The sequence below is a fragment of the Corythoichthys intestinalis genome, chromosome 2 (assembly GCF_030265065.1).
Source record: "Corythoichthys intestinalis isolate RoL2023-P3 chromosome 2, ASM3026506v1, whole genome shotgun sequence".
NCBI lineage: Eukaryota > Metazoa > Chordata > Actinopteri > Syngnathiformes > Syngnathidae > Corythoichthys > Corythoichthys intestinalis.
The window spans coordinates 3,761,494-3,785,239 of NC_080396.1; the positions used below are offsets into that span (position 1 = coordinate 3,761,494).

General features: G+C 40.5%; 1 protein-coding gene across 2 annotated transcripts in view; it reads left to right on the forward strand.

The window, feature by feature from the left end:
• The first annotated feature begins 453 nt into the window (after nt 1-453).
• Nucleotides 454-23,746, forward strand: part of LOC130930338 (gamma-aminobutyric acid receptor subunit gamma-3-like) — a 271,640-nt gene continuing 248,347 nt past the window's right edge. Inside the window, exons 1-2 of one of the 2 annotated variants that reach the window (XM_057858229.1) lie at nt 454-751; nt 930-1,084. In XM_057858229.1, coding sequence (XP_057714212.1) covers nt 696-751; nt 930-1,084 — 211 coding nt within the window. In that variant the 5' untranslated portion in view covers nt 454-695. The remainder of the gene's footprint in view (nt 752-929; nt 1,085-23,746) is intronic. The other variant, XM_057858243.1, reaches the window with a different exon arrangement.

Below are 23,746 nucleotides of genomic sequence, written 5' to 3' on the forward strand. Positions count from 1 at the left end.
AGGGCAGTGTTTCTAGTGACAAGTTTGTCCACTAGAGGGCAGTGATGCCTCTAAACTGGTTTCGGGCTTGTGGACAATTTAAATAGTTTATATTACTATTTGCTTATGATATAATTATAATCCTTTGAATTCAGTACTATTGACATCAATAGACGTCCACTCCATTTGGACAGAGAGTGCTGATGGATTGGAAGTCTATTTCTGTCAATGGTAGCCAATGTTGGTCAATAATATATATATTTTTTGTAGACCTCCCACGTACACATCAAGTGACAAACTACACTTGTTGTGTTAACGCGCGTGCGTGCACGGGGATGAGTCACGCACGATGCTCGTCTACTTACAGACGAGGGTAGGAGGGCGCAGCTGGAGCGAGTGCATGCGAAGGCGAGGACCCCCCACCCCGCTTGACTGATCGTCGATCGATTGTCTGGGGAGAAGACGGGCGAAGAGCATCCCGCCCCCTTCCCCCCACCCCCACGGCACTCACTTCTCACCGCGCCCCCCTTGCCAGGAGAGGACCGCGAGCCCAGCTGTGGTCGGGCGCTCATGACGAGCGGAGGAAAGTGCGTGGGCGGATGAGGAAGTTGAGCGCTCAGATTGATAATGACCGCACACCCGTGCAAGTGACTACTTTTTCCCTCCTATGAGTGGCGAACCGGCGGGAGGCAAAGCGATACATTCGGACGGTGAAAATGACAATCAACTTGGGGGTCATCCTTTTCTTACTTCTGTTGATCCACGCTGCTCGGTGAGTCGGATTCTAATCCTCCTTATCTTAAAATAAAGTTGATTTGAGGAATTCGGAATCAATTGGTATGTTTCCGCCCTCCCAAACAATTCCAAACAAGCTGTGAGCAAATGACCGTCGAGGTGCTGAGGAGAGAAAGGACATAAGCAGGCAATTGTGTTTACGCTCTGTCTTCCAGCTCGAATCAGCTGCCGCACGGAGACGAAGATGAGGATCTCCACGATTCCGCTGTCAATCAAATGCTGGTGCCCAGGTCGCACCAGGAGGACGCCACGCTGATTCTAAACAATCTCCTCAAGGACTATGACAGGACTCTTCGGCCAGACATCGGCGGTAAGGTGGCAATTATTCAAAGTTGCAATTAGGTTTAAGCAGTGGCGTCGTTAGGCCTATTTTAGGGGGGCTTCAGCCCTCCTAAAATTTTGTCAAGCCCCCCTAAATCTATAAGGCGGAAAACACAGACAAGACTGAAAAAGCGGTTTCTGCTCTTGCACTCCTCTTTAAAAGAAACTGCTGTATTTTAAGCCAAAACAACTGTTGTGTTTGATAGAACAATACGCAGGGGTGAAAGTGGGCCAGAACGGTGAGGAATGCAGTTCTGGTATAAGATTCAGAGCCAGAATGCTGTTCCGGTACACAGTGCTTTGATTCCGAAAATATGACGGCAATTGTCAAAACGCTATGTAAAAAAAATAATAATAATAAATAAATGCTAAGATGCCACACATGCATCTCATCTCCAAGAAGAAAACAATCTACCAACATCAGATTTACATACACAAGTGTTAACAACAAGCGTAATAAATTGCTTGTGTAGCGTAATTGATTTCCACCAATATTAATTATTTATTTTATTCCACGGACAGCATGTGATCAGCAGAGATAGTTAGCTCTAATTGGTTCAAATGTGCATGTTTTCTGGAACAGCAAAAAAAAAAAGGTTGAATTGATGCGACAAAAAAGGGCAATGCAACATAAAATGGATCAAATCTTTAAGAGCAACGACAGAGTTGAGGAGGATTATTTATCATAATTAGCTTTATTTTCTCTGATGGGGAGATTCAGAACATTTTAGTTGTCAATGTGCACTTTGGACTTATATTTGTTCATTTATGTTAGGCTACTTATTCATTTCTTTATGATTTAAAAAAGTCAATGTTTGTGCGATCTTCAAAATATATTCCATTTCACTCTGCATGATATAAGTCATTTGTACTTATTTTTCTGAGTGCATATCTTTATTATTAAAAAAAAAAAAAAGTAAATGTTTACATCACTTTACATTACTCCAATTTCAATATACATCCTATGTTCTTAAGTAGTTAATATTGAGATTTGGCATTTAGTACGTGAGGAAATGAGAGTTAAAGCAGTAATGTGAAGTAAGGTTGGCCAACCATGTTTTTTAATAATATCAATGGTTAAAGAGTTATAAGCATATTTTCGTTTGTTTTTTTTTTAACGCAACCCTTCCAGATTCTTTGTTTAACCCATAGCAACGCCCTTGACAACGAAAATGCTTTTCTTCGGCAATCTTCGGAAATTACGAATTTATAAATGTATGAATTAATATTAAATATTATTCATTACTTACTATAATTTTTTTTTTATATTCCATTTACATTTTTGAATGCTGTAATTATCAGCATGGCCACGTAAAGATCTGTTTGTATTTTTTGGGGGAAAAAAAGAGAAGCATTAAAAATATTTCCGGACCCGAGATTGTTGTAATTTTTTAATTCCGGACCCAGAGGATTTTTAATTCATGACCCCTGCCGTATGGTTAATGCACTTATTATAATTTTGTTGTTTTATCACAACAGATTGGTATATTTACATTTCAAAAACCAGAAGCCCTTCATTTACGAATATGATTGCGCTTTAGTTTACATATTTAAATGTTCGTATATTAAGATTTGAATGAGGCGAAATAACATGCTTTTTCCCTCAAATATATTGTTATAATTATTTGTTTCAGATTTTCTGTAATTATTGTCTGTATAAAAATGAATTTGGTGTTCAAAAAGTCTTTTTTTTTTTTTCAAACTTGAGCCTTGAAAAAGAGGGGGTCGTCTTATAATCAGAGCCGTCTTATATTCGGGCCAATACGGTAATATCCGGGCTATAGAATCGTGCAAGTAGCTCTCCCCGCAGAGAGCGCCAGTGGGCAACACGGGTCAAGTCTGTGAATGCTCCAACCCGCTTCATTCTCAGGACATCTTTTTCTGTGTTCCCGCGTCACTTTACACAGGAATTTCCCTGGAAACAGTGGGGCAAATAAGTATTTAGTCAACCACCAATTGTGCCGGTTCTCCTACTTAAAAAGATTAGAGAGGCCTGTAATTGTCAACATGGGTAAACCTCAACCATGAGAAACAGAATGGGGGAAAAAAACAGAAAATCACATTGTTTGATTTTTAAATAATTTATTTCCAAATTAGAGTGGAAAATAAGTATTTGGTCACCAACAAACAAACAAGATTTCTGGCTGTCAAAGAGGTCTAACTTCTTCTAATGAGGTCTAACGAAGCCCCACTCGTTACCTGTATTAATAGCACCTGTTTCAACTCATTATCGGTATAAAAGACACCTGTCCACAACTCAGTCAGTTACACTCCAAACTCCACTATGGCCAAGGAGCTGCCGAAGGACACCAGAGACAAAATTTTAGACCTGCACCAGGCTGGGAAGACTGAATCTGCAATAGGTAAAACACTTGGTGTAAAGAAATCAACTGTGGGAGCAATTATAAGAAAATGGAAGACGATTGATAATCTCCCTCAATCTGGGGCTCCATGCAAGATCTCACCCCGTGGCATCAAAACGATAACAAGAACGGTGAGCAAAAATCCCAGAACCACACGGGGGGACCTAGTGAATGACCTACAGAGAGCTGGGACCACAGTAACAAAGGCTACTTTCAGTAACACAATGCGCCGCCAGGGACTCAAATCCTGCACTGCCAGACGTGTCCCCCTGCTGAAGAAAGTACACGTCCAGGCTCGTCTGTGGTTCACTAGAGAGCATTTGGATGATCCAGAAGAGGACTGGCAGGATATGTTATGGTCAGATGAAACCAAAATAGAACTTTGTGGTAGAAACACAGATTCTCATGTTTGGAGGAGAAAGAATACTGAATTGCATCCGAAGAACACCATACCCACTGTGAAGCATGGGGGTGGAAACATCATGCTTTGGGGCTGTTTTCTGCAAAGGGACCAGGACGACTGATCTGTGTAAAGGAAAGAATGAATGGGGCCATGTATCGAGAGATTTTGAGTGAAAATCTTCCATCAGCAAAGGCATTGAAGATGAGACGTGGCTGGGTCTTTCAGCGTGACAATGATCCCAAACGAACAGCCAGGGCAAGAAAGGAGTGGCTTCGTAAGAAGCATTTCAAGGTTCTGGAGTGGCCTAGCCAGTCTCCAGATCTCAACCCCATCGAAAATCTGTGGAGGGAGTTGAAAGTTCGTGTTGCCTAACAATAGGCCCAAATCATCACTGCTCTAGAGGAGATCTGCATGGAGGAACGGGCCAAAATACCAGCAACAGTGTGTGAAAAGCTTGTGAAGAGTTACAGAAAACGTTTGGCCTCCGTTATTGCCAACAAAGGGTACATAACAAAGTATTGAGATGAACTTTTGGTATTGACCAAATACTTATTTTCCACCATGATTTGCAAATAAATTCTTTAAAAATCAAACTACCGTATTTTTCGGACTACAAGTCGCTCCTGAGTATACAGTAAGTCGATCCAGCCATAAAATGCCCAACGAAGAGAAAAAAAACATATACAAGTCGCATCGGAGTATAAGTCGAATTTTGGGGGGAAATTTACTTGATAAAATCCAACACATAGAACAGACATGTCATCTTGAAAGGCAATTTAATATCAAAATACAATAGAGAACAACATGCTAAATAAATATACAGTGTACAGTGCATGAACAACGAAATGTGAATATACTGTCCTGAGCTACAGCTCGGTCCTGGCTGTACAGCGAACTCCCAAAAGACAATGCTGGACGTCCGTATAATTTGCTGAATCAATTTGGTCCTCGATAGAAAACAGGTTCGCATCAACGTAAATAAATGATAATTAGGTACTATTAGTAATAAGTAACAGGTTAGCATGCGTTAGCTATCATTAGCACATCAATCAAACAACCACACAACTGGCTCTAAGTGTCCGATCGCGGGTGGAAAACACACAACAACAACAGAAAAGATGATACACGCAGGCGTTGCCTCTGTAGAGATGATTTAAAAGCATAAACAATGAAAGTAGGTTCGCATCCGTCTATTCTCTCTAGCTAACTCGCCCACTCACTCACTCAGAGCTACGTAGCTGTCCGTCTTCTTCTGGCGTGTCACGTAAACAAGTGCGAGTGCGCCCTCACGTGGGCGTGAAAGCGCCACCAACTAAATGCATCCATTTCAAGATAAAAAAGTCAATAATACAATTGAACTTACACTGCCATAGGCAGAACACGAACGTGGCCATAGCTATAAAGAGTTATTTAGATAACTATAGCATAAGAACATGCTAACAACTTTACAAAACCATCAGTGTCACTGCAAAACACCAAAATAAGATGTGAAATTATATCATAATGTGTTAATAATTCCACACATAAGTCGCTCCTGAGTATAAGTCGCACCCCCAGCCAAAATATGAAAAAAAAAACGCGACTTATAGTCCGAAAAATACGGTATGTGATTTTCTGGGGTTTTATTTCCACATTCTGTCTCTCATGGTTGAGGTTTACCCATGTTGACAATTACAGGCCTCACTAATATTTTCAAGTGGGAGAACTTGCACAATTAGTGGTTGACTAAATACTTATTTGCCCCACTGTATGTGTGTGAAAAGGGCTTAAATGACATCTGTCATGAGCATGGTTTCGGGGTGTTTTTGGATGAATTTGACCGCCTGGTAGACCGCTTCTGGCCCGGGGGCCTCACGTTGGACACCATTGTTTTATGTTGATGTTTGCATTCCTGGTGCAGTGATGTCAGCCATATCATTTGGTACACTGGGATATGTTTTGTTCAGTTCTTTCTCCTCTCATTCAATCATGGTTTAACCTTTTGTGCATTAACGAGACAGGAATTGGAGGAAAATACCATATGCCGTTTTAAATAATAGACTTAATAAAGCCAGTGCGCGATCAAAACCAATTAGTTTTTATTGTCTGTAAATGGTGCCATCACATGATATTACTGTCAGTTTCCTCCTCTTTGTTGGATTCATCAGCATGTTAGTGTGCACTCATTCATGTTGCTGTCTATTTATGTCGCCGACACAACTGGCACTGCACCCAGTGGCGGACTTGGCAATTTTGGGGCTTAAGGCAAACATATCCAGGGTCCCTCTTCATGGGTCAGGGGTTAAAAAGGTGAGAAGCGTGTAGAGGAAATATGATCCGGTACACTAGGGCTGTCCTAAACGACAAATTTCCTCCTGATTAGTCAGCCAACTAGTTTTACGATTCGTCGACTAATCTAGTAATTTTCTTTTTTTTTTTTTTACTAATTCAGCAATGACATTTTTGTGACGCTTATTAATTCACAAAACCATTTTGTAACACGTAAACCCTTTATTAAAGTACATATAATCATGTAAACTAGCCCTGCAAGCAGGACTCAAAGGGCCCTCGGGAGTCCTGTGTTGATTTCTCCAATTTCTTTTCGGTTATTTTTTTGGAGGGTCATTAGGTTTTTTCCCTTCGAGGAGGAGTCGGTCTCGTAAAAAAGGCCATTTCCTGTTCCCAGCAGAGGGCGCCAGGCCTAATGGGTGATATTTCAATGAAGTCGAGTTCAGGCTGGGATACATAACGTACATGCCAAATATGAAAAAGATTGAACGTTGTATCGGGGAGTTATTAGTCATTTTCTGAATTTGGTGTTTTGTACCGGGGAGTCATTAGTCATTTTCTGAATTTGGTGTTTTGTCAAAAAAATGTCCGAGTTTGGCACCCCATCGACTTTGGCACGATGAAAAATACGTATCTTTTTTTCTCCTACAGATGAAGTAGCAGAGTGTGAAGCAACAGCCTTAATTAGTCAAAGCAGTTCTTCACTGCTGTCATCAGATGAACCAATTTATCCCTAATATATTTCATTGAAAAGTACATAGTATTTTTTTTCTCAAACAGAAGTAGTTTTATCCCTAATATTTTTCAGCGAAAAGTACATAGTGTTTTTTTCTCCCACAGAAGAAGTAGCAGAGTGTGAACCCTAAGCCCTTACCCTAACATAAAAAAAAAAAAAAAACGCCCGGCACAGGTCAGCCCGTGAATGAAAACTCACCATTTTGATATGTGCAAATTTTAGTGAGTTTTCGAGCATGTTCAGAACTTCAAATTGGCCATTTTCATTTGCCCTGAAGAAGCCCTAACCCAGACATGTCCGAAGTCCAGCCTGGAGGCCAAATGCGGCCCGTGGTCAAATTTCATCCGGCCCCCAGCTTCTGTCATAAAATCAATAACTTTTGGCCCGCACACAGACTTAATAAATTGGTTAGCAGTACTGCTACCAGCATATGATTTAGCTTACACACTAAAGGCTGCTCCTCATTTACCCACTAAAAGGCAGCAGCACTTTAAACAATATTACTCCATTTGACCCTTTACTTGAAATTTTCTAAAATGGCGACAATCAACAAAAAAAAGTTGACTGCGATGGCAGACGCTTCAAGGATAGGCGGAAATTGGACTATTTCTTCACTAAAATATGCAACAACTGTGTTTGCCTCATTTGCAGTCGCTGTTATAAAGAGTTCTATGTGAGGTGATATTACCAAACAAGACACACTGACATGTACGACAAACGTAGCGAGAAATTGAAGCAACTTGAAGCTACAGTGCCTTGCAAAAGTATTCGGCCCCCTTGAACCTTGCAACCTTTCGCCACATTTCAGGCTTCAAACATAAAGATATGAAATTTATTTTTTTTTGTCAAGAATCAACAACAAGTGGGACACAATCGTGAAGTGGAACAACATTTATTGGATAATTTAAACTTTTTTAACAAATAAAAAACTGAAAAGTGGGGCGTGCAATATTATTCGGCCCCTTTACTTTCAGTGCAGCAAACTCACTCCAGAAGTTCAGTGAGGATCTCTGAATGATCCAATGTTGTCCTAAATGACCGATGATGATAAATGGAATCCACCTATGTGTAATCCAGTCTCCGTATAAATGCACCTGCTCTGTGATAGTCTCGGGGTTCTGTTTAAAGTGCAGAGAGCATTATGAAAACCAAGGAACACACCAGGCAGGTCCGAGATACTGTTGTGGAGAAGTTTAAAGCCGGATTTGGATACAAAAAGATTTCCCAAGCTTTAAACATCTCAAGCAGCACTGTGCAAGCCATCATATTGAAATGGAAGGAGCATCAGACCACTGCAAAAAAAAACCAAGACCCGGCCGTCCTTCCAAACTTTCTTATCAAACAAGGAGAAAACTGATCAGAGATGCAGCCAAGAGGCCCATGATCACTCTGGATGAACTGCAGAGATCTACAGCTGAGGTGGGAGAGTCTGTCCATAGGACAACAATCAGTCGTACACTGCACAAATCTGGCCTTTATGGAAGAGTGGCAAGAAGAAAGCCATTTCTCAAAAATATCCATAAAAAGTCTCGTTTAAAGTTTGCCACAAGCCACCTGCGAGACACACCAAACATGTGGAAGAAGGTGCTCTGGTCAGATGAAACCAAAATTGAACTTTTTGGCCACAATGCAAAACGGTATGTTTGGCGTAAAAGCAACACAGCTCATCACCCTGAACACACCATCCCCACTGTCAAACATGGTGGTGGCAGCATCATGGTTTGGGCCTGCTTTTCTTCAGCAGGGACAGGGAAGATGGTTAAAATTGATGGGAAGATGGATGCAGCCAAATACAGGAACATTCTCGAAGAAAACCTGTTGGTATCTGCACAAGACCTGAGACTGGGACGGAGATTTATCTTCCAACAGGACAATGATCCAAAACATAAAGCCAAATCTACAATGGAATGGTTCAAAAATAAACGTATCCAGGTGTTAGAATGGCCAAGTCAAAGTCCAGACCTGAATCCAATCGAGAATCTGTGGAATGAGCTGAAGACTGCTGTTGACAAACTCTCCATCCAACCTCACTGAGCTCGAGCTGTTTTGCAAGGAAGAATGGGCAAAAATGTCAGTCTCTCGATGTGCAAAACTGATAGAAACATACCCCAAGTGACTTGCAGCTGTAATTGGAGCAAAAGGTGGCGCTACAAAGTATTAACGCAAGGGGGCCGAATAATATTGCACGCCCCACTTTTCAGTTTTTTATTTGTTAAAAAAGTTTAAATTATCCAATAAATTTTGTTCCACTTCACGATTGTGTCCCACTTGTTGTGGATTCTTTACAAAAAATTAACATTTTATATCTTTATGTTTGAAGCCTGAAATGTGGCAAAAGGTTGCAAGGTTCAAGGGGGCCGAATACTTTTGCAAGGCACTGTAGTTTCATTTCAGAGCAGCAGTATTTCGCTAGAGCCCAAGAGTCGAAAGAGAACCCCACAAAGTCTAGTTGCAAGATTGTTAAAATTATTACTGGTAATTAAAAATATAATAAAGCAAATGTGACACACAGAATGGCTTGCTAAAATTTGCTTAAGTATATTGTTCTTCGTAAAGGACGTCAGCCAAGGTCGGCCCCCCACATTTTTACCACACAGAATCTGGCCCCCTTTGCAAAAAGTTTGGACATCCCTGCCCTAACCCTAATCCCCAAATAACCCGATTTTTGTTACTCCGCCCAGGTCAGGCCCATGAATGAAAACCCCCAAATAAGCCCGACTTTGGTACTCCGCCCAGGTCAGGCCCGTGAATGAAAACTCTCCATTTTGATAACTTAACATCTCATATGTCTCATGAAGAGTCTCACTAATTTTGAGGAGGATCCAACTAACTGCCACGGTCTGTGCAATGGTCTCAAACGTGCATCCTGGTTTTTGACAATAATGGCATGTTTTTCAATATTCAATCCAAAATACCCGATTTCCTGTTGGGTTTGGAATATGGGTGCAAGAGACTTTTTCAAGCATTTTGGCCCAAGGTATCGACTCTCCAAATTTCATTGCTCTACGTTGAAAAAACCTAAAGGGAGAGGCCTTTTTAAAAAAATTCCAGGGGGCGCCACTGAGCCATTTTTTGACATTTTTTTTCACAACGTTGCCAAATTATCGACATTTTCGCGAATCCGCATCTTTGTGCAAATTTTGGTGAGTTTTTGAGCATGTTAAGAACTCCAAATGGGCCATTTTCATTTGCCATGAAGAAAGAATAATAACAATCCTTTGCAGAACAATAGGGCCTTCACACCATGTTGGTGCTCGGGCCCTAATAACAATAATTAATCACAAATAAACAATGAGGTTAAATGCTGATAGCATTTACTAGTGCAAAAGAATGCAAAGTAAACAGATTCAGAACACTGAGTTTGCCTTTCCAACATTATTCAAAACAATTCTTAAAAAAATTCTAGCATTATTATTATAGTGTACTACTATATATAATAGTAGTATAATGATTATAATAATTATTCATTGCCAATCATATTTGTCATAAAGAGTGTCATTTGAAAGCTATTCTTAGTGTAGAATCTGTATTCTGTAGTATTTACTCAACATATTATAATATTAATTCTGAAGTATGTGGGATTAACGCCAGAAATCGTTATTTATATGACAAACATGATGTGCTTTTACTTTGAAATGTTCACCAGAGGTACGTTCGCTAAACCACTAACCGAAAGCTTTACACTCCGTAAAAAACATTCTTTGTTATTGCTTGTGGTGTCACAAATAGATTTTTTTTTTCGTTAGCAAATGCTGTTAACCAGCTGTTGAGTGTTATTGTATAACTGGTTGGAACTGTACTGCATTGTTTCGCCACAGGGTGTGCTGCTGTGTATTTTTTGTTCGGTGTTAGGAAGAAGAAGAAAGTTAAAAGCGGCATTAGCGGCCTGTTCTCAACTTCTCCCTCACTGCACTTTGGCTCTCATGGAGAGCACGTTCGCTCATGTTTTAAAAAAAAAACGATAACCAACGTGCAAAGTAGCAATTGAGCTGTAAAAATAGCGAGCTTAGTGGCGTGAAATACGCGGGAGAGCTAAGTGAAGCTAACGAACAGCTAAGCGATGCTAAACGGGGCGAAGCTAAACGGCGCTAAATGAAGCTAAGCGACTGATACTCAGTCCGTCGTCGTGGAACAGTCCATTGTGGTGCTTGTGTGTGGGGGAGAGATAATATAAATGCAGCATTCAAATGGCTTTCTCTTTTGTTTTGTTATTTGTTTGTTTGGTATGCTGACATAATTATACATGACGAATAGTTGGGGGTGCTACTGGCTCCGGTGGCCCAAGCCCTTGTTCGTTGGGTCAAGGGCAGCTGGTTGGGAGCCCCCCTATTGGTTGGGGGCCTAAGGCGATCGCCTACTTCACCTGAATAGTAGCTCCGCCTATGACTGTACCATAAATGGGAATTTTCAGCAAGGTGATGAAATGGTGATGGCACCTTTCCTTTTATACAGCATGTTTGCAGCATTGTGGCAACGAAGTGGAGTTCTCTGATTGCACTGACATGAAAAAGTCCTTGAAGGAGAATGTTCCTCTTTGGAGAAGTGGTCGCTCATCACACTAATCTTTCTTTAGCGTCTTTTTCTGAGGTGTGAAAGCCTGATTGGGAGGAGTGTGTCTCCTGGGTTAAGTGTGAGGGGGCCATGTTGCACGTCACGCAGATGCTGTAAATTGCACACCTTTGTGCCGGGTCGCAGTCACATCTGAGCCGTGTTATGCTCTGATAGTTCACTCTTGCAATTTAAGACAACATGTTATTCAAGAAATGTGCTGAAAAGAAAAATGTGACACTGCGCAGTATATCGTCACCTTGTTATTTAATAATAATAATTAAAAAAAAAAAAAAAAGCGTTTATAGATTTAAAATATTATTTAAATACTTCTTTTTTTTGTGTGTGTTTCTGTAACGGTCGTGTTAGCAGTTTACTCCCAGTATAATTGATATATATTTATGGCGGAAAACACTCAGGTGACTTGAAGTTCCGCTCTGACACCCTCAATTTTGCCAAATTTCAAAACTGTCCGATATGCATGTGTGATACATCATTGGAAAGCTTCAAATCTCAATTTTCTGGGGGAAGAAAAATTTTGAACAGGAGGGCATTTTAAAAAAAACTAAACAACAAAACCCTATCTGGAGGTGAGAGCATGAGAGAGCATCATTTTAACGAGATATTACCGCGTACTTACCTGTTTTCGATCCAAAAACTCCATGTAGCATGTATCATCGAGTGTCAAGACACAGCTGTGACTGGCCACAGACCGATTTTTGGGGGATTGTATGGGTGAAACACGGTAATATAACAAGAGTCGTGATGCAGAAACCGCAGACATCAAGAAGTGGTAGAGATTTTCATTTTTATATATTTACCCTTTTTAACGTTTTTTTTTCCCCATTTTTCTTTGTTCGAATCGATTTTTTTTTTAATCATGTAAAATATTGGGGGAAAGCGAAAGTAACGAAAAAATACAATTAAGAGATAGTTATGAGGTAGATATCCGTGAATTTTTTATAGACGCTATTTTTTTTCATTGTGACAGAATTTGTTTAAAAGTTAAAAATATGCGAGTGAATAATTTAAGTCTTTTTTTTTTTTTTTTTCTGTAAACGAAATATTAGACATCAATTAATGATTGTAAGCTAAACATGACTGACACTTTGAAAAATATAATTACTTACCTTCTTTTTATGGCTGGGTTGAAATAAAAGCGGTTGCGCGAGGTCTGTAAACGGAGGTTTCCATGGTAAAACGGACAAATTAAAAATAGTTCGGGGGCTTCATGCGCCATGAAACTGCTATGGCAGACTATAGACATACAGTGGGGAAAATAAGTATTGAGTCAACTACTAATTGTGCAAGTTCTCACACTTGAAAATATTGGAGAGGCTTGTAGTTGTCAACATGGGTAAACCTCAACCATGATAGACAGAATGTGGGGAAAAGGAAACCTCAGAAAATCATGGTGGAAAATAAGTACTTGGTCAATACAAAAAGTTCATCTCAGTACTTTGTTATGTACTCTTTGTTGGCAATAACAGAGGCTGTAACTCTTCACAAGCTTTTCACACACTGTTGCTGGTATTTTGGCTCATTCCTCCATGCAGATCTCCTCTAGAGTAGTGATGTTTTGGGGCTGTCATTGGACAACACGGATTTTCAACTCCCTCCACAGATTTTCTATGGGGTTGAGATCTGGAGACTGGCTAGGCCACTCCAGGACCTTGAAATGCTTCTTACGAAGCCACTCCTTTGTTGCCCTGGCTGTGTGTTTGGGATCATTGTCATGCTGAAAGACCCAGCCACGTCTCATCTTCAATGCCCTTGCTGATGGAAGGAGATTTTCACTCCAAATCTCTCGATATATGGCACTATTCATTCTTTCCTTTACACAGATCAGTCGTCCTGGTCCCTTTGCAGAAAAACAGCCCTAAAGCATGATGTTTCCACCCCCATGCTTCACAGTGGGTATGGTGTTCTTCAAATGCAATTCAGTATTCTTTCTCCTCCAAACACGAAAATCTGTGTTTCTACCAAAAAGTTCTATCTTAGTTTCATGTGACCATAACATATTCTCCCAGTCCTCTTCTGGATCATCCAAATGCTCTCAAGCGAACCGCAGACGGGCCTGGACGTGTACTGGCTTCAGCAGGGGGACACGTCTGGCAGTGCAGGATTGGAGTCCCTGGCGGCGCATTGTGTTACTGATAGTAGCCTTTGTTACTGTGGTCCCAGCTCTCTGTAGATCATTCACTCGGTCCCGCCCGTGTGGTTCTGGGATTTTTGCTCACCGTTCTTATCATTTTGACGCCACGGGGTAAGATCTTGAATGGAGCCCCAGATCGAGGGAGATTATCAGTGGTCTTGTATGTCTTCCATTTTCTAATAATTTCTCCCACAGTTGATTTCTCTACACCAAGTGTTTTACCTATTGTAGATTCAGTCTTCCCAGCCTGGTGCAGGTCTAAAATTTTGTCTCTGGTGTCCTTCGGCAGCGCTTTGGTCTTGGCCATAGTGGAGTTTGGAGTGTGACTGACTCAGGTTGTGGACAGGTGTCTTTTATACCAGACATGACCAAAGTCCGGCCCGGGGGCCAAATGCGGCCCGTGGTCAAATTTCTCTCGCCAACCTTTACTGACAGCTAGATAAGAACCGGTTTCGAGAGATTCGAGCATTTGCTAAAAAAATGCTCAGCTTGTTTGGGTCCACGTATTTGTGTGAGAAGACATTCTCGGTTATGAACTTAAATAAGCGCCGTGTGAGGACACAGCTAATAGACACTCACTTGCGAGACATCTTGGGCATCAACACCACTGCATTTGAGCCAGACCTGGCCTTTGTGCTGGAGTCCAGATCTCAATATCACCCGTCACATTAATGGAGGCAAGTCATTCGACATTTACAATTAGTCATATGTCATTTACAATAAGTCGCTGAATTGATTTTGTTTCAAATGATCCAAAACACATGCTTAAGACTGTCTAAATTGTAATAAAAAAGCAAATTATGTAAATTATTGTTGGAATGGAAAGACACAAGATGGATATATACATTCAACATAAGGACTGTATTTGTTTATTATACCAATAAATCAACAAGATGGCATTAACATTATTAACATTCTGTTAAAGCGATCCATGGATTGAAAGACTTGTATTTCTTAAAAGAAAATCTAAATTTAATCGTTTGACAGCCCTAATTAAAACCCCTCTTAATGTTTTCGTTTTAATAAACTTTGTAAAATTTTCAACCAAAAAATAAACTAGTAGCCCGCCATTGTTGATGTCAATAATTACTTACACAATGCTCAAGGGTGCTGAAGCCCATAAAATCAGTCACACCCAAGCGCCAGCAGAGGGCGGCAAAACTCCATAAAACACAACAAGTGAGCGTTTCACTGTACTGTCATTCAAATCTGTCTGAACGGGGCATCTGTGTTAATTGCGTCAGATATTTTAACGTGATTAATTTTAAAAAATCAATTAACGCCCGTTAACGTGATAATTTTGACAGCCCTAGTTTTAATATAAAATAACTTGTACTAACATTTATCTTTTAAGAACTACAAGTCTTTCTATCCATGGATCGCTTTAACAGAATATTAATAATGGTAATGCCATCTTGTTGATTTATTGTTATAATAAACAAATACAGTACTTATGTACCATATGTTGAATGTATATATCCGTCTTGTGTCTTATCTTTTCATTCCAACAATAATTTGCAGAAAAATATGGCATATTTTAGAGATGGTTTGAATTGCGATTAATTACGATTAATTAATTTTTAAGCTGTAATTAACTTGATTAAAAAATTTTAATCATTTGACAGCCCTAATTTATACAAAATTAAAGGTTCGTAAACACTGTCATGAAAGTTTCCCACCAACTAAGAGAGTAAACTCCAGCGTGTTTAGTGGTCCAGCGAAAAGACTGCATTCATTTTAATTTAACTTTGAATATTTCAGTTATTTATTTTTTTCTTTTTATTCATTTTAAGTTGACATTATACTTATGTTCCAATTTGGTAATATGTTTTGAAAAATAAAAATCCTGTTCGATGGATTTTTTTTTTTCTTTTTTTCTCATACTGTGAAACTGTGATATATTGGCTTAAGTTTATCATACTGTCAGAATCTCATACCGGCACATACCTAAGTGTAAGTCGCAGTCTCAGCCAAACTATGGAAAAAGTGCAATTTATAAGCCAGAAAATGTTGTAAGTATCAATGATGACATCGAGGCGGCGTGATGACACAGCCACGTCACGTTTGGGAATACTGTATATTCATGCAATGACCTAGTCGGATGTGTTTATTTCTATTTGGGCCAGCATTTCTTTTCTTTCCCCTCCCGATCCGAATAATACGCAGATGTGTGGACACGGCTGGGGAATTGCTTCATTCCGCAGTTTGGGGTAAACACGATGGTGATTTTTGATGCTGTTTTGTTTACTGCAACCCGGTGGGACTGTGTTTTTCACCTAAATCCTGACACACATCTACATTTGTGCATGCTGATGAAGACCTTGGTTTTGCAGCCAGGCAAAAGGCCTAAAAATAATTAGGAACAAACACTCTCACTTTGATCAGAAATGAGGGAAATTTGGTTACACGGCCAATGAGACAACGAGCAAAAACATGGCACGGACTCCGGATATGGCTCATAGGCAAGATTATTGTGACTGATGACTGTTTGGGAAGTTAACATTTGTCTTTTTCCAAAAGGATACTTTATAGTAGGCCTTTATAAACATGCAAACTTGGCCACTGTTGTGACATGATGCAGGAATGTGGAGAAAAATGATGATCTCTGGGATTATTTGTCTAATCATCCAAAAGATTTTGTGACCGTTTTTGCTTACAATGCACTTTCTGAAAACTTGATTAACTGCACTGACTATTTAAAAAAAAAAAAACAGTCAGACCAGAGGTTGCGCTAGACTTTTTCGTTGTCTGTCATTTTGACTGACAGGGTCATAAAAATCCGGTCATAATCTATTTTTACCAGTCACTTAAATTTTTTAAATGACTATAGACCCTACCCACGTGACGTCACAACTCCTTCCTCCTGACTGGTGCCGCCCAATTGTCCGTCAACACATCATGTTTACCTGTTACGGCTACGTACATTCCTCCTATTTACGACGTGTTTTTCTGCACGTTAACATTAATAATCAAAATGGTGAAGGCGTGTGTGGCGGTTGGTTGCAATAACAGAGAAGATAGACGGGGAGACTTAAAGTTCTACCGGATTCCGAGAGACCCGGAGAGAAGAGAGCGAGATGGGCTGCTGCAATTCGACGAGAAAACTGGGCTCCAAACGATTACCACAGATGATGTAGTAGTCATTTTACATCTGGTAAGATGCATTTAATATATATTTAGAGGATTTTAGGCTGACAACCACAATTAAGATCATTGCTAGGCTAATCGCCGACAACATACACGTATGTATGTAGTGAGAGTGCTATCGCTAAACCATATAAACATTAAAAGCCCTAACTCCATTGACAAACGACATGAAATACATTAGACTTGACAGTGGATGTTAGCAATAACAAAAGATTTTGAATTGAAAATTTCGTAACTCACCTTTCCAAGCACAAGATAAGATTCCTGCCGAATTTTCGTGGACGAGGACCTGTTTCACCCAACCAGCAACGAAGTATTTATAAGCCTCCAGGCTCTTAAAGTTTTTCAAACTTTCGTGAGAATAGGCTGATTTTGTGTGGACAAGATAGTTGCACATATCAGGGTAGCTAGCAGATGTCAGGCAAATACGGCGGAGACAGCGGGTCGAAAAACATCGATTTAGGCATCAAATATGGATCTGGCGAATGGATAAACTGAAGCTTTTCCACATAACGCCTTTTATGCAACGCATCAAGTGAGTTTACGGCATCCGAAAGCACCGGGTCTTCCATGAAATGGATTATAAATTGCTCGATCAATTGAGACCATTGATAATACAGAAACAAAATGACGGACAAGGGGGCGGAACCATACAGCGAGCACGTGATTTTGTGACGTCGGTGGGTAGGGTCTATATCTTGATGCATATTATAAAGTAACTAACATTAGTGCAGTCATGGATTACAGTAAGCAGGCCAGTGTTTATATACAGTGCCTTGCAAAAGTATTCGGCCCCCTTGAACCTTGCAACCTTTCGCCACATTTCAGGCTTCAAACATAAAGATATAAAATTTTAATTTTTTGTCAAGAATCAACAACAAGTGGGACACAATCGTGAAGTGGAACAACATTTATTGGATAATTTCAACTTTTTTAACAAATAAAAAAACTGAAAAGTGGGGCGTGCAATATTATTCGGCCCCCTTGCGTTAATACTTTGTAGCGCCACCTTTTGCTCCAATTACAGCTGCAAGTCGCTTGGGGTATGTTTCTATCAGTTTTGCACATCGAGAGACTGACATTCTTGCCCATTCTTCCTTGCAAAACAGCTCGAGCACAGTGAGGTTGGATGGAGAGTGTTTGTGAACAGCAGTCTTCAGCTCTTTCCACAGATTCTCGATTGGATTCAGGTCTGGACTTTGACTTGGCCATTCTAACACCTGGATACGTTTAGTTTTGAACCATTCCATTTTCGCTGAAAAACAAGCGGCTTATCAATGAGATTGGGGTATAATGTCTTTCAGTGGCGTCTTAATTGATTTGGCTTCCGGCTGTCCGCTAGAATTATTATAAGACACGATAAAAAGTGGTCTTTCCTCATCTCCCACTGTATTAAAAGTCAAAGCCAAAAGGCAAACGGCACGATAAAAAGCACATTCTCGGCGGCTGAGGGAGAACCGTAGGTGAGGGCAGTCGTCGTGACGATCCCAAGCCGAAAATGGCACTTCTCGGGCGGACACGTGAGAACCGGAGAAGGTCGCTGCGTGAGTCCGGCTGGAAAACGGCTTTCGAAAGTGGCACACACTCACAGCTCTTCATATCTCTTTTCTGTGTGCTCTTGCTTAGTTCAAAAAAATTGCGCGCACTCTGAAAATGATAGCGCCACTGCCACCCACTGAGTGGATGTGCAAGTACACTTTATTCCAGTACGGAAAAAAAAAAAAAAAGTATGTTCCTCGAGGTCACATGCGCCACCCCTGACATCGCTCTGCGCCCCCCTGGGGGCGCGACCCACTAGTTGAGAAGTACTGCATTAAGGTCCCATATTATTTGAAAAAAATATATATATATTCGAATCTAAAAAACACATCTTTTTCAGGGGTGCCAATAATTATGGAGGGTACTGTATGTACAATATATTGAATGTATCTATCCGTCTTGTCTTATCTTTCCATTCCAAAAATAATTTACAGAAAAATATGGCATATTTTAGAGATGGTTTGAATTGCGATTAATTACGATCAGTGTTGGGCACGTTACTTTAAAAAATGTAATTGGTTACATTACTCACTACTTCTTCCAAAAAGTAACTGAGTTAGTAACTGAATTACTCTATAGTAAAAGTAACTAGTTACCAGGGAAAGTAACTATTTCCGTTACTTTAAAAAGAACTTGTTGTATGTCAAAGAATTTTCTGAGCAGTATTCGAGTTAGTGGAATAGAGAAGAACAGACAGGTGCTTCAGCAGATTTGCTTACCACAGATGTCGACAAAAGCTTTGCCTCAGGACATAAATTACACATTACATGCAGGTTCTTTCCTTTAATTTCGACACACTTGAAATCGTGTCTATATCTTTACCTCTTAAAGGACAATTTTTCTTCTGACTGCTCTGCCATCCCGACCCTGTGCGTCTGTTTTGCGTGTGTGTGTGTTTGCCGCACGCGCTGTTCCGGTTTGCTTGTGAAATCACCGGCTCTGATTGGGTTACCACGACACATGACTCTAACCCTCAGCCAATCACAATCACTTTCATCGCATCTCTCGAGGGGCCACATTCAGGTAGGCTAGTTTCCCGACAATTCACGTCACCTTCAAAGTGTCTGCCGTCCTCAAGATGGAAGCAGAATTAATGCTGGCTGACAGTGGGAGATGGGAACGAGGCTAGCATCAGGTGTAGCAAACACAGAAACGTTACCAAACTTTGGAAAGCATTGTCTAATTGAATGAGCAGGGACAAACAGCTTGGAGTCACAAGTACGTGCGCTATTCTCGAACCTGAACGCACCCAAAGTCTTCGATGACAAATCAACAGAGCAGAGAGTTGACTCGACACGGTTGGTAGTTTCTTCAATTTATTCAGAGTAAGTAACGCACCGCTTTTGACCGTCAGTAACGGTAATGGCGTTGTAACGGCGGAAAAAGTAATGAGTTAGATTACCCCGTTACTGAAAAAATAACGCCGTTATGTAATGGTATTTAATCCCCAAAGTTAAATACACTATTGTTTTAATACATTTTATTTATTGATTTATCTTTCACAACAACAAAAATCTACAAAATACTTCCCCATAACACCAGGGGGTGCTTTTAGTAGGCGACAAATTGTCTCATAAATCGTTGCCGGTATGCGATATTATTGACAATTTTTTTTTTAACCAATTCAATTACTAATGTAGGGGAAATACATCCTAATGAATTACCCATTCAAATGAAATAAATTATTATTCTTAAATAAAACTATAAGAAATCGATTATTTTCGTAGTCGATTAATCGATGAAGTAGTTAGTTCGATTAATCGAGTAATCGGATAAGGAACATGAAAAATTAAAATCGCTGGGATGAGCCTCAAACGGTATAAAAAAATAAATGAGGATCTATGTACAACAAAAGAACAATTGGCTAACTTACATAGCAAACGTCTGCTAGCTTAAATGCTATAAAATGCTAACTTTTTTTTTTTTCCAACAATGCTCTTAACAAATGTTTCAGACTCATATTCCCACAAAAAATCAGCTAAATATAAAGTACCTATAAACTAAATCATGGATGCATTAAAAAACATTAGCCCAAACAAAAACTTTAGCTTATGTTGGTCTTAACAGGGAGGGAACATGGATTCAGCCATGTGAAATGAGGCAGACCAGAGGGCAGTGTATCCACCCTAATCAATAAAACTAAATGTAAACACTTTCAAACCAATAAAACACCACTTTAATGAAATGAATACTCGAAGCAACAAAATTCAAATATTTTTTTCTAATCGAATACTCGAGTTAATCAATTAATTGTTGCAGCACTACAAAAAAACAAAACAAAATGTATAACAAGTCATTTTGAAAGCTAGCTAAGTCCAGCTAGGAGTCAGAAGTACGTGCGCTATTCTCAAACCTGAACGCACCCCAAGTCTTGGATGACAAATCAACAGAGCAGAGAGTCGACTCGACTCGGTTGGTAGTTTCTTCAATTTATTCAGAGTAAGTAACGCACCGCTTTTGACCGTCAATAACGGTAACGGCGTTGTAACGGCGGAAAAAGTAATGAGTTAGATTACCCCGTTACTGAAAAAATAACGCCGTTACGTAACGGCGTTACTCCCAACACTGATTACGATGAATTAATTTTGAAGCTGTGATTAACTCGATTAAAAATTTGAATCGTTTGACAGCCCTCGTTATTAGCAATTGTTTCTACAAAATGGATAAGCGACTAGAGACTATTCAAACATTACGAAAATGTGTGTTTTTTTTCACCCAGTGAGAATTCGTTACAAAAGACAGGCTTTAATGGTGCATCCCCTCCCTTTCCTCCTTCTCTTGAGTCATCACAAATGAGACATAAATTTTTTTCGGGCTTGGGCCTACAAATAAAATATAAAATTTCGTTTTTCATTTTTCAGGCTCGGGATACCCGCGGACCCGGGTTGGGTGGGGTGGATATTTTAGGCCCGATCTTACCTCTAGCTTTACTACAGTCTTGAGCTTAAATTGGCTGCAGTTACGACACCGTGAACGCTCCCTCTGGAACAAAACACCAGTTGACCAACATGGTGATAGCCGATGCCGACCAAAAATGATGTAATATCCGGTTATAAAATCACGCCAGCAGCCCTCCCCGCACGGAGAGCGCCAGTGGGCAACACGGGTCAAGTGTGTGAAAGCTCCAACCCGCTTCATTTTCAGGACATCTTTTTGGCGTGAAAGCAATGACGCGGGTAAATCCCGCGTCACCTTACACGGGAATTTCCCTGGATATGTGTGTGAAAAGGGCTTAAGACTAATAAGTATATTTTTTCCAAACAGAGTAAGGAAATTTAAAGGGCGCTGCCAAAAACAACACTGCTGTAAGAAATGCCACTCTTACACGAATACAATTTTTTGCTACTCAATGGTGTGCGCCTGTACTGTAAAATGTGGGTAGCATTTACTGCGCATTGTGTTTTCAGTTGTCTCCCCACCTCTGCTTTTGAGACATAATTCATCCAGAGAATGTTGGTTAGACTCTCATCTTTTGTAGTAAGTGGGACTAATAGATGTAGCCGAAGCCTGCTGGGAAGCGTTGCCCCGATTTAACCTCCCTTCCAACCTTTCGAAGGATATCTCCCTAAAGCTCGGCTTGCATAATCAGGTATGAATGTTTGATAAGACTCAGTTGACAAACCTCTGTGATGCCCATGAATTGTTAATGCAGAGTCCAAATCCAATTCGCCGTGCGTCCGGAGATGCATCTAGGCCAATTACTCAAAAGTACTGGTTTTGAAAAGTCTTTTTTTTTTTTTTAAGATTAGCCTCAAACAAGTCTTTCTCCTTAGCGTTGAGAAGCAACTGAGCCTTTTGTAAAGGTCAGCTTGTGCCCTTTTGTTTGATATGTTTGTTTTGTTGCAAGGTAAAGGGACCACTGTGCACGATCTGACTGGTTAGCAGGATTTTCTACTCTTTTGTTCTGGATTCAAGCATATACAGTGGTACCTCAACATGATCCTTTCGACATCCGACGTAAAATTTGACACGTCATTTGTCACACCGTATGACAACATGCTCGAAATACGATGATTGAATTCAATACAGTGGGGCAAATTTAGTCAACCACTAATTGTGCAAGTTCTCCCACTCTAGAGAGGCCTGTAACTGTCAACATGGGTAAACTTTAACCATGAGAGATAGAATGTGGGGAAAAAAACACCAGAAAATCGCATTGTTTGATTTTTAAAGTTTTATTTGCAAATAATGGTGGAAAATAAGTATTTGGTAAATACCAAAAAGTTCATCTCAATACTTTGTTATGTACCCTTTGTTGGCAATAACGGAGGGCAAACGTTTTCTGAAACTCTTCAAATGTTTTTCACACACTGTTTTGGCCCATTCCTCCATGCAGATCTCCTCTAGAGCAGTGATGTTTTGGGGCTGCGTTTGGGCAACACGGACTTTCAACTCCCTCCACAGATTTTCTATGGGGTTGAGATCTGGAGATTGGCTAGGCCAATCCAGGACCTTGAAATGCTTCTTACGAAGCCACTCCTTTGTTGCCCTGGTGTGTGTTTGGGATCATTGTCATGCCGAAAGACCCAGCCACGTCTCATCTTCAATGCCCTTGCTGATGGAAGGAGATTTTCACTCAAAATCTCTCAATACATGGCCCCATTCATTCTTTCCTATACACAGATCAGTCATCCTGGTCCCTTTGCAGAAAAACAGCCCCAAAGCATGATGTTTCCACCCCCATGCTTCACAGTGGGTATGGTGTTCTTCGGATGCAATCCAGTATTCTTTCTCCTCCAAACACTAGAACCCGTGTTTCTACCAAAAAGTTCTATTTTGGTTTGATCTGACCATAACACATTCTCCCAGTCCTCTTCTGGATCATCCAAATGCTCTCTAGCGAACCGCAGACAGCAGTGCAGGATTTGAGTCCCTGGCGGCGCATTGTGCTACTGATAGTAGCCTTTGTTACTGTGGTCCCAGCTCTCTGTAAGCCATTCACTAGGTCCACCCGTGTGGTTCTGGGATTTTTGCTCACCGTTCTTGTTATCATTTTGACGCCAAGGGGTGAGATCTTGCATGGAGCCCCAGATCGAGGGACATTATCAGTGGTCTTGTATGTCTTCCATTTTCCCACAGTTGATTTCTTTACACCAAGCGTTTTACCTATTGCAGATTCAGTCTTCCTAGCCTGGTGCAGGTGTACAATTTTGTCTCTGGTAGTGATGTCACGAGGTGCGCCGAGCCTTCGAAGCGTGTGTCGAGTAATGAAGGGACTTTTCCGCGAAGCGCGTACCGAGGCTTGCTTCATTTAGCGGAGGTTCTGAAAATGATGACGTCCGAAGCCTCGCTGCCCAGCTGCACCACGTGATTGCTTCAGGGAGTGCTTTAGATTTGCTGCGCAGTTTGACAACTCGCAACAGTCTATCAACACCTCTGGCTGAAAATGTGGGTGTTAGAAGGAGAGTTAGGTGAGAGTTTAGATAATTTGGAGGTGGTTTGGAGAGTGAAAAGTTTCAATTCAATTCAATTTCAATTCAATTTATTTGTAT